Source organism: Phasianus colchicus, chromosome 2, assembly GCF_987193195.1.
Source record: "Phasianus colchicus chromosome 2, bPhaCol1.hap1.1, whole genome shotgun sequence".
Classification (NCBI taxonomy): domain Eukaryota; kingdom Metazoa; phylum Chordata; class Aves; order Galliformes; family Phasianidae; genus Phasianus; species Phasianus colchicus.
In genome coordinates, this window is record NC_143437.1 from 104,193,859 (window position 1) to 104,205,737 (window position 11,879).

Consider the following 11,879-nt stretch of genomic DNA (forward strand, 5'->3'; position numbering starts at 1 on the left):
TTTGGTTGGAGGGCCTATTTCCTTTGTTTCTAGGAGTAGACGTTTGCAAGGTTTCAATCCAGGCAGCACATTATCCACTGCTCTGTCCTCTGTACAACACTACAGCACATTTCACTGCATAGCAGAGGTGTGGTTTTGCTTGAGCCACCCTTTGAGATAACTTTGTTGTATAATTTCTCATTGCTTTCATTTTCCATCAGCTTTTTTTACCCCGCAGATTTGCATTGTAATTGTTTTATATTTTCATTAGTATTGTTGTTAAAAAATATATCAGCTGCACTCTGGCAAACTCTGAAACAAGTCCTTATTTACAATATTTAGTAACTAGCGTTTAAGATACTGCACACATACTTGTATGACATATGGGCAAGAACAACACCATACAGAAACTGACCATGTCAATAGTTAGTTTCTCTAACCCAGACTTGTAATTTAATTAAAAATGTTTACAGAAATCTGTTCTCTGTGAAACCATGTTGGTTGGTTTTACTTACAGTGTCGTTCAGTGTCAGTTTTGCCATTGGTTTGGTGAGAAGACTTCAGATTGATGAGCTGTGAGCTCTCTGTTTGCCATTATTTAAATATTGGTACAGTGCTGGCTTTCATTCCTTGTCCTGAAGAATGGGAGAGAAAACATGGAGGGTTGGTTTTTTCTTGTTCTGTTTTGTTTGAATGACAGTGAGCTTACAGAATCACAGAATGGCCAGGGTTGGAAAGGACCTCAAGGATCATGAAGCTCCAACCCTCCTGCCACACGCAGGGCCACCAACCTCCACATTCAATACCAGCCCAGGCTGCCCAGGGCCCCATCCAACCTGGCCTTGAACACCTCCAGGGATGGACGGGGCACCCACAGCCTCTCTGGGCAGCTGTTCCAGCACCTCACCACTCTCATAGTAAAGAACTTCCCCTGACATCCAACCTAAATCTTCCCTCCCTCAACTTAAAACCATTTCCCCTCATCCTGTTGTTATCTACCCTTTCAAAGAGTTGATTCCCCTCCTGTTTGTAGGCTCCCTTTAGGTACTGAAAGGCTGCAATGAGGTCACCCTGCAGCCTTCTTTTCTCCAGGCTGAACAAGCCCAGCTCCCCCAGCCTGTCCTCATAGGGGAGGTGCTCCAGTCCCCTGATCATCTTTGTGGTCCTCCTCTGGACCCTCTCCAACAGCTCCCTGTCTTTCTTGTACTGGGGGCTCCACACTTAGACGCAGTGCTCCAGATGGGGCCTCACAAGAGCAGAGTAGAGGGGAACAATCACCTCCCTGTCCCTGCTGGCCACCCCTTTTCTGATGGAGCCCAACTTACAGAATTGAGTTGCAAGGAATACTTCCAACTTGTTTTTTAGTATCTCCCATGGTGAGGACAGCACACTGTGCCAGACGGGCTCTTCCATGGGTTCCTCACAGAGGCATTATGTATAACTTGGATGTTGCACTGTGCACTGTCACAGGTAGCAGTTCTTGAAGCAATCTGGACCTCAGTGATGGCAGTGTCCTGCACAGTAGGTGGCTGGAGGGATGATGTCACCCTGGGACACTGCCTGGCTGGAATGATGGGCATAAAACCAACACCACTAAGCATAACATGATCAATTTCTCAAAGTGTTGATTGACTGAAGGCCAGCTTTCTTCAAAATTAAGTAGGTCAATTTTGTAATTAAAATACAGCAAGATTAATAAAGATTTGGGGGGGTAAATTCAATAGGACTGCTTATTAATTAGTGCAGTGTCTCTTTATGTACATTGTATCAGTTTCAAAAATCCATCTGAGCTACCCTCATAGGTTTCCTAAATCACAGAATCAGAGGATTGTTTTGAGTTGGAAGGGACCTTTAAAGGTTACCTCACCTGACTCCAGTGAATGGGACATGAGAGAGCAGTGTGGTGGTGCTCAGCCACCTACCAGTGTTAAACCACCACACCAGGAGATGCTCCTGGCCAATGCTGGAAATGAGTCCTTTTCAGCCAAGAGTTAATGTCATACCTAGTTTCTAACTAGGACATCTTTGATTTTATTCCTAGCTATTTAATATTACGCAACCTCCCTCCATAGACCAAAGGGGCCTTTAACCTTCAGCACGTTTTCCCAGCTCTGTGTATGCAGTATATGATAACCTTTAGGTTTCTTTTTTAAGAGCTCAAACTCTTTCTGTCTCCCTGTGAGACGTTTCCCATTCCACAGATCACTGTGTTCTCTGTGCTCCCTGAACGTTTGTGTTCTTTTCAGGTGAGGCTCCAGGTCAGTTTCTACATCTCCCATGCCTGCTTTTCCCATCTACAGACAGAACAATCTTCACAGTTTACATAACCACAGAGGATGATGCGTGTCCCTGCTGCCCTTGAATCCCTTTCAGCCATTGCTTTGCAGGATGCAGGTTTAGTACAGCCTGCTTTAAACACGTCAGCTATGCCTACACTAAGAAATCAGAGAAGGCCAGGGACCATTTGCAGGCACTGAAGTCTGATCATTCTGGCTGTTTAATTGGGGTTCAGCCCCATTGGTGCTTTCCCAGATTATCTCCAAGCACTCTTCAAGACATCAGCAGACTGCAGTCTGAGTACACACATCCTATTCTGGACAGTTTAGTGGCTGTGGTAGGGACAACTGTTCAGCTGACCTCAGGGCCTGGAAGTAGTACTGGGCACGAATGTATGAGCACCATTTTGTCCAAGGGATCCAACCTGTGAGAGCCTTGGAGAGCATCCCTGTGCCCCACCAATGGTCCCAATGGTAAATTGTAGTTACAGTGAACTGTTCATGTTTGGATTCAACTGCCTTTAATAGGAGGGCAGCTCTGCAGAGACTTGCAAAGGAATTTTAGGTGGGGATACTGCTGCTTAAGGAAGCAGGCTCCTCTGTCATCAAGAATGCCACAGAGCAACACAGCCACAGTGAGAATTTGGGCATCAGCAAGCCGGAAATCATGATAGATAGCTCCAGTCCACTGTTGTACTTCAAGCACAAGGTCCCAGTCTATCTGAAGGTACTGCACTCCATCCCTGGCCTCCTCAAGACAGATCTTCATGATCTCCTGAACAAAAGTGAATATTTTTCTTCAGATCAATTGCCTGAATCTGGACTTGGAATCATAGAATCCTTACAGTTGCAAAAGACCTTGAAAGGACATCTAGTGCAACTCCCCTGCAATGAGCAGGGACACCTACAGCTCCCATCAGGGTGCTCAGAGCCTGATCCAGGCTTGCCTTGAAAGCTTCCAGGCATGGGGCATCCTCCACATCTCTTTATTTTTTTTCTTTTCCTTTTTGCTTTGCCATTGTGTTCTGAGCTTAAAGATTGCAATGGAGAGGTTGTTATTCATTCTCTGTTGCAATTAAGCTTTCAATGAAAGTAATACATTGAATTGAATACATTGAATTTTGGCACATATGCAATTGAATATTTAAGTTGTTTTAGAAAAAAAGCATATTTTAAAAGGGGCTTGATAGCCATTAAAAGTGTTCAGTCATCTCTGTCTTTGTAGTCTTTCAGTACTTAGAAGCGCAGTAGAATAACCCCCTCTTGTTTTATAATAATACTTTTAAAATAACACTTTCCTGTCAAATTGCTTTTCATTTTATCAGGCTCTTGGCTTCAATTCCTTCATGTGGTGTAAATGCATCTAAAGAGGGGCTGTAAAAAAGAAGGAAACAGGTTCTTTGGCTGGGTCTATTGTAACAGGACATGGGGAAATCATTTCAAACTAAAAGAGGGGAGATTTAGCCTGCATATAAAGAAGTTTTTTACAATATCATCATATCATAGAATCATAGAATGGCCTGGGTTGAAAAGGACCACAATGATCATCTGGTTCCAACCCCCTGCTATGTGCAGGGTCACCAACCAGCAGACCAGGCTGCCCAGAGCCACATCCAGCCTGGCCTTGAATGCCTCCAGGGATGGGGCATCCACAGCCTCCTTGGGCAACCTGTTCCAGTGCCTCACCACCCTCTGGGTGAAAAACTTCCTCCTAATATCCAACCTAAACCTCCCCTGTGGTAGTGAAGCATTGGTACAGGTAGCCCAGAGAGGTGGTGGATGTCCCTGCAGACAGCCAAGGTCAGGCTGGATGGGCTCTGAGCACTGATGGAGCTGTGGGTGTCCCTGTTCATTGCAGGGAATGGGATCAGGTGGCCTTTAAAGGGTCTCTTCCAACTCAAACCATTCTGTGTTTCTATGAAATGATCTGGGGAAGGGATGAGTGGTAACATTATTCATCAGGGATTGTCATACCACTGGATCAATAAACAGAGCATCCACGTCTCAAACACCTTCTGCTGTCCAGTTGTCCCATCTTTAAAAAATGATCGGCTAGGAAATACGGTAAGGAGCTACAGTGACACAACTGGTGCAGTGTGCACGCATAGAGAATAATGATTAACTCTCTCTTACAATAGAAACTGGGAAGCACCAAAAGAAGTAATTGGGCAGCTGGTCTAAACCCAACAGAATAAATTGCTTTTCACATTGCACATAATTACATAGCAAAATTCTTGGCTTCACCGTACGCTATGATAATAAAAAGTATTGATGTCTGTTCTTGGGCAGCACTGAACATCCCCCAAGCCAATTATGGTAAAAAATTACCATCTCCAAATGAACAAAAAAAGGAAGATCAGGAGTTATTAGTGACTAGCAGAAGGACTTCACGTTTCATAAAGATTATAATCTCAAAGAGTTGCTATCTACCACCTGGTGATGGAGCTGAGCCACACATTTGAATCATAGACTCGTTCAGGTTGGAAAAAAACTCTGAGATCCCCAAGTTCAGCCCCAACTGACCCCACCAAGCCCACTGAGCACAGTGCTGCATCCCCACAGTTTTGGAACACCTCCAGAGATGGTGACCCCACCTCTGTGCTGGGATATGATGGAGTGACAGCGTTGATGGACAGAGGAGGGCAACTGATGACCTCTACCTGGCTTTGTGCACAGCCTCGGATGTTGGCCTGTGGATTTTGGCTGCCCAGAGAGGCTGTGGATGCCCCATCCTTGGAGGTGTTCAAGGCAAGGTTGGATGAGGCCCTGAGCAGCCTGGGCTGGTATGAAATGTGGAGGTTGGTGGCCCTGCATGTGGCAGGGGGTTGGAGCTTCACGATCCTTGAGGTCCCTTCCAACCCAAACCATTCTGTGATTCTGTGGTCCTGCACCACATCCTTATCTCTGCATAGAAGAGATGTGGATCTGAAGGCTGTAGATAAGGGGTTGGTTGGAAGATCGCAGCGGGAAGCTCTGTGTCCATCCAGGTGGACGAGCGGCGTCCCCATAGGGGTCAGCACTGGGACGGGATATGCTCGGGCAGCGAGCCCAAGGGATGCTAACGAGGTTGAACGAGGCCAGAGAAGCAAAGCGCCGCATTCGGGTCGGGGCAACCAGAAACACGAAGATTTGAGAACCGGGGAACGGCGGCGGAGGGCGCTGCGGTGCCGCTCGGGGCTGCGGGGCGGAGCCGGGCCGGGAAGGGAGGGAGGGAAGGAGGGAAGAAGGGAGGACCGTCCCGCCCCGACACCCCCGCGCTGCGGTCGGGGCTCGGCCCCGCTCCGTCCCCCGGCGCAGGGAGCGGGCCGGTGCCAGGGCTGCCGCCCGGGGCAGGGCTGCGGTCCGGGGCCGGCCCCGCCGCCATGGCCCGCTTCTCGGCGTACCTTAACCCCGTGCTGGTGCTCTTCAGCTGCGATCTGTGCCTGGTGCGAGCCAGTAAGTGCCGCCGGGGGACGGGATGGGGATGGGGATGGGGATGGGGATGGGGATGGGGATGGGGATGGGGATGGGGATGGGATGGGATGGCGATGCGGATGGGATGGGGATAGGACGGGTGTGGCAGGCAGCGGTGCCCCAGGGCTGTCCCGTGAGCTGTTCCCCGTGAGCTGCCGTGCCTGCATCCTTCCGGGCGTTGCTGCCCGGCTGTGCCCGCGCTGCTGTCGGTTCAGACTGAGGTGATGCTCTTTAAGCCGGCCGCTGCTCTCCTTCCTTCCCCGACTCAGCTCCATGGCAATGACTGCCGCTGTCTGTTGGCCCCTTCTGCATTGCTACGTCCTGGCAAGCCGTCACGACGGAGTGGGCTGCTTCATTCTGAGCTCGGCCTGGTGTCCGTCCCCTGTTGTCCCCTGGCAGCCTCGTTGCACAGTGGGAACTCCGGGGCCCGCGGCGTTTGGGACGAAATGCGGTTAAAAAGTGACCCCTCGTCTTCAGGTGTGTGGAGCGAGGCTGGCTGCCCTGCCGCAGGGATGGATGGCTTGGACCAACATCTGTGCCCTTGAGCAGCAATGCCAAGGGCACAGATCCTCCTCCAGAGGCACAGCAGGACAGGGAGAGAGTGCGTGGGGCTGTGCCCCATCCCTGTGCTCAGCCACGTCCACCAGTGCTGCTATTGAGGTGCATCTGTCCAACACCTCTGTGGTAACAGGAAAGGGTGCTCCAGGCCATCAGCCTGTTTATGTGATGCTGCCCCGTTCTTTAATAGGGTTTTAATCAGAAGTGAAGCTGAATAGCTTATAAATGATGCAACATCATTAGCGCTGGATGCAGTGCGTGGGGCTGAGCTCTGGGAAAAGCATGCCATAGAGCCCAGCAGTCTTGGAGGAGCTTGGCGTTAGAGATGTTTTCAAGAGTCATATCAGAGTGCAGAGGTTTTGCAGCCCTGAAAAGCCCACTCAGATCTTTATAGAAATAATAGAATGGCCTGGGTTGAAAAGTACCACAATGATCATCTAGTTCCAACCCCCTGCTATGTGCAGGGTCACCAACCAGCAGACCAGGTTGCCCAGAGCCACATCCAGCCTGGCCTTGAATGCTTCCAGGGATGGGGCATCCACAACCTCCTTGGGCAACCTGTTCCAGTGCATCACCACCTTCTGTGTGAAAAACTTCCTCCTAAGATCTAACTGACAGGAGAACATGGGTTTAATGTGGGGATCTTCCTGTTGTGAGAGCTCTCCTTTGGAGGTCTTGTCCCATTGACATTCATCTTGTGTATCCTTGGGGTTTAACATTGTCCCCGTGTTTCCAGAGTGAACTTGTAGAGTCACGGAATCATTCAGGTTGGAAAAGACCTCTCACATCCCGAAGTCCAACCCCAGCCCACCCCACCATGCCCACCTCAGTGCCACATCCCCACGGTTCTGGAACACTTCCAGGGACAGTGACCCCACCACCCCCCTGGGCAGAGGCCATTACCTCTCATCCTGTTATCTGGTTTGAATAGCTGACTCTTTCTGTCCTCACTCTTCCTGCTAGGTGTACAAATCCCACATGCTCATCATATGTTCTCTACAGCAAACCAACCAAGTGACGTGTCCCAGTCCACGTGGACCCAGGATCATTGCAGTGACCTTGCTCTCAAACTGTAGTGACTCAGTCCCACGTCTCAGCATCCCCAGCATGAAGCTGGGCTGGGCCATGCTGTCTTTCTGCAGAACCTAGAAAATTCTGCAGGCTCTATACATAGACTCTTGCATTGCTGAGATGGCAGACCTTTAATTTCTCTGCAAATACGTCGGGTATGTTCAGACCTTCCCTCATTCTGTTAGATGTAAAAGTCCACTTAATTTATTATTGTGGTGAAGCATCAGGTCTTGTTCTCGGCCTGAGGCCAAATGGCAGCAGGATATGGCCACATCCTTAGCACTGAGCTCACATGTTCCAAGGAGAGTAGAGCACATCAGGGCTGCTGGGAATGGCCCATGGCTTGTGCTGAATCCTGAACTGTGTCCCTGAAAGGTTTGGGCATGTGCTGTCCAGTTCAGACCTCAGTAGTTCCAGGGGCTGAAATGACAAAACAGCAGTGGTGCAGCCCGTGGGTCAATCCAAAGGATGGCAGTGGCTCAGTATTGCTGTCAGCTTTTCAGCTGATGGCATTGCACTGTCAAAATCAGCTCTGCCCTCTGCACTGGGGTTTTCCTCCCCAGTTTGGGGCAGGGAGCAGCGCCAGGCAGATGAGGTACCCAGGCTGAGCTCCGTAGTGTGTTTATTACAAGCTGCCCCATTTTTCTGTCACAGTTGATATAAATACTGTGTCTGTGCCGCTTCCTACGCAGCCCTGGGTGGTGTGCCAGGCATTCATGATGTGCACATGCACAGGGCAGCCCCAGAGATTGGAGGATCCTCGTTTCACTGTCACAGTTGTGGTTGAAGTGCTGCATTAATGTAGGGCTTGTTTGGACTCAGAACCCCACAGAAGCGTGGGACTTTACTATCGAGAAGCTGCTGTGTCTGGGCTGAGCAGCAGCATGCCATGCCAGGCAGCGCTGCTGTGACTCTGCAGGATACTTTCCAATAGATGAAAATCTGAGCTGCAGTGGGCGAATGCTGGAGAAAACCCCTGTGGTTGGAGGGAAAGGGAGAGACAAGTGCCTTTTCTGACGGATCTTTTGCCTCTCTCCCATGCCTCCCATCGATCCACCCCTGCTCACCCAGACAGGCCGCCGTCCCCCGTCAACGTGACTGTGACACAGCTGAAGGCAAACTCTGCCACCGTCTCTTGGGATGTGCCAGAAGGAGACGTGGTCATCGGCTATGCCATCCTACAGCAGGTACCCAGGCTGTGTCCCCAGGGGTCCCCCTGGCCGCACAGAGATGCTGCGGAGAGAGGTGCCAGCCCACCCCAGGGGTAGAGGATTGCCTGGGAAGGGAGGAGTGAGGGCACTGCACTCAGCAGAGCCCTGCAGGCAGGGTGCAGCTGGGATCAACTCCCTGGGGATGACAGCTCTTCACTCTGGCAGCGGCAGGACGGTCAGATGCAGCGCTTCATCCGGGAGGTGAACACCACCAACCGGGCCTGCGTGCTGTGGGACCTGGCAGAAGATGCTGATTACATCATCCAGGTGCAGAGCATCGGCCTCTATGGGGAAAGTCAGGCCAGCAAACGTGTCCACTTCCGGACTCTGAAGGAGACCGACCGCCTCCCCTCCAACAGCTCCAACCAAGGTGAGACATTGCCCAAGTGCTACTCGTGAGGCCGTCGTCTCCTTTCCACTTCTCAGCCACGTTGTGCCTGTTGCCTGGGGGTTGCCTAAACACTGGCTGTGAATCCAAGAGAGATGATGTGCAGCGTGGGTCTTTATGGAAAGCCGTAGGCTGCGTGCCTCCTTCCCAGTCAACATTTGTTTGTCAGGGGGAAGTGGCTTCTCTCTGTAGCTCCTCAGATCCTTGAATCATGCTGGTCATGAGGTGGGTTCTGCTGGGAGGGTGACTGCTGCCAGCCCTGCCTGGCTGCTCTTCTCCACAGGTGACATCACCATGGAAGGGCTGGACAAAGACAGGCAACTGCAGACAGGAGAGATCATCATCATCGTGGCCGTGCTGCTCATGTGGGCAGGTGAGTGCCACTAACAGCATTCCAGCAGGCTGGGACAGAGGCACAGTCTTGGGTCCAGAGAGAGGATGGGGCTCAGAGAATGCAGAGGAATGCTGGCACGGTCCAGGCATCCTCCTTCCTTGCAAGTCCATTGGGACTGGTTCTTCTAGATGCTTCTGGCTCCTTTTTCATAGAATCGTTAAGGCTGGAAAAGACCTCTAAGGTCATCAAGTCCAACCATCACCCCAACCCCTGGGCCTGGCTGCTCTCCCGCTGTGACGATGGGGAGGGGAGCAGGGGGCAGCCCTGAGGGAGTCCTTCATCCCTCCTCTTTCTGCAGCGGTGATCGCCCTCTTCTGCAGACAGTATGACATCATCAAGGACAACGACTCCAACAACAACAAGGAGAAGACAAAGCCATCCTCGGAGCACAGCACTCCAGAGCGACCCTCTGGAGGACTGCTACGGAGCAAGGTGAGGGGGAGGGCTGACAGAAGGGCTGGCTTGTAACATCTGCTGTGCCTTAGTGGCTGGACAGGTTCTTGATCTCTCCAGAAATAGAAAACACCCCAATTTGTGTCCTCACCCCAAAAGCTGAGGACTAGCAGTGAGCTCTGGGGCAATCTGTGCCCCACGTATGAGTGCAGGAGAAACACCCATAGTGATGGCAGGACACCTCTGCTGGGATGGCTCTCATGTTGCAGGATGGTAGCTGTCCTCTCCCTGCAACAGCCAGTGCTTGCCCCATTACCATGCCCCATCACCACCCCACATAGAGGCTACACCTCTTCTGCATTTCAGAGAGGTCAGCACCTGACTTGTTCTTTGTTACTCAACAGAGGCTGATTTATAATTCTGATGGCACATGCTCTAATGGGATGTTGCAGTAGTTTTTTCCCTTGGGTCTATCTGCCATCTCTATTCACAGTGCAAACTCCATTCACGTGTTGCCCACTGGCCTGTTTCTGTCTCCTGTCTTCCAGGACTTTGAGGGCCAAGTTTTCTTTCCTCCTCCAACATCCCAAGGTCTCCATAAAGCGTGGCCTCAAAGTGTTGTTGTTTTTTTTTTTTTTTTCCTCCCATAGAAGAAGTCTCCCTCTGTCAATATAATCGAGGTGTAAGTGCAGCACCAGCTCTGCATCTGGGCTCCTGGGCATCATGTCAGAGCTAAAACAGGCCTTGGAAGAGGAGGCAGCACCAGGCAGCCAGCCTGGAACTCTGCATGCGAAGATCCACGTATCCGAACTTACGCTTTCCCAAGGGCACCTGTCTGGGGATGTGCATGGAGTTGGCTCCCGGCCGTGCATGTATGCCTGGCCCCGCTTCCCTGCCGCTAAGGAGTGTGGAGCTGAGCGATGGAGTGGGGGTATCCCACCAGCCTGTGGGGGAGCAGAGGGGCTGCTGCCCTGTCCTGCACACAGCCCCAGTGGGAGGCAGCATCCCAGAGCCCAGGTTTGGCCAGTGGCTGTGGTGCAGCTGTGTGGCACCAGACTCCTGCCGAAGAGATGTTCTGGGGCAGACCTGGCTCTCTCTGCTGTGCTGGGGGGAAGGATCTGCACCTTTCTGGCTCCAAGGCTGAGGGGAGGGTGCAGTGCAGGTGCTGGCCCCAGAGCTGTCGGTGAGGTCATGGCAAGGAGGCAGGGGGGCTGGGCTGTGAGAGCGAGTCCCTGCTGGAGGATGGAGCCCACTGCACCCCATCATTGCAGTGAGGGGTTTCCCATGCCTCGCCCTGCCAAAGGGGACAAAAACACAAATGAGAGCTTGAGGAGTTAGTGCTGCTGCAGTGCCTGGCTGGGCTGCAGCAGGGCAGGGAGCGTCAGTCCCGTGGGTGAGGTAAGGCTCACAGAGCTATGGGAATGGGTCTGGCCAGCACACTGCTGTGGCTCTACCACTTCTCCGTCAGGGCTCACTGTGAGCGTGCACTGCATGCATAATGCAGCCAGCCTGGCTGGATTGGTGGGATGCGTGTTGTGTGTGATGCTGAGATCTGGCCCAGCGATGTTCTCTTGCCAGAGGCAGGGGATGCAGGGTGACACAAGGAGCCCTGCTGCCACAGAGGCCGTGCCTGGTGCCCTGGCTGCTGCTCTTCCCTCCGTGCTCTGCTCTGTGGCTGGTCACCGAGCCAGGCGCTGGCTCTGCAGCCCTGGACTCAAGCATCACAGGATCCAGCGTCTTCCAGGAATAAACCTCCCAGCAAAGCACTTTCAGGACTCTCACTTCCAGGTGCTGTTCAGCTCCTGCTGCAGGACTGGATTGGGAAGGGACAGGGTAAGCAACTCCCTGTGGCGGGGTCTTTTCAATAAAAGCATCCTGGCTCAAAAGCAGCGTTGTCCCTGCAGTATTGCAGGTGTGGGGGGGAAGAGGGAAGCACATATGTCCAATCGCTTCTTGCACTCCTGTGTATGGCTCTGTTCTTGATAGCACATGCTCTGCAGCAGGTCCTCTAAGGCTATCCTGCACTTCTTTCTGGCCTTTGAGAGAGTACCAGTGCTGCAGGCTGGCCTGTCATGCTGTAGGACGTGCAGCTGCTGAAGAAAGATGATGCCAGGGCTCAACAGGCTGCTGGCAGGAGGCTGTGCTTCTCCCCATCA

The 11,879-nt window shown here is 52.0% G+C and overlaps 1 protein-coding gene across 2 annotated transcripts; it reads left to right on the top strand.

The window, feature by feature from the left end:
* The first annotated feature begins 5,490 nt into the window (after positions 1–5,490).
* Positions 5,491–10,512, top strand: FNDC4 (fibronectin type III domain containing 4). Of its 2 annotated transcripts, none has more exons than XM_031595949.2 (6): positions 5,491–5,690; positions 8,409–8,524; positions 8,714–8,918; positions 9,220–9,309; positions 9,651–9,762; positions 10,374–10,512. In XM_031595949.2, the coding sequence occupies exons 1-6, from the start codon at positions 5,618–5,620 to the stop codon at positions 10,396–10,398; spliced, it is 621 nt and encodes a 206-aa protein (XP_031451809.1). In that variant the 5' UTR covers positions 5,491–5,617; the 3' UTR covers positions 10,399–10,512. The 2 variants fall into 2 exon arrangements, with proteins under 2 accessions (XP_031451809.1, XP_031451808.1); XM_031595948.2 differs by having other exon boundaries at positions 5,497–5,690; positions 9,629–9,762.
* Positions 10,513–11,879: the final 1,367 nt, after the last annotated feature.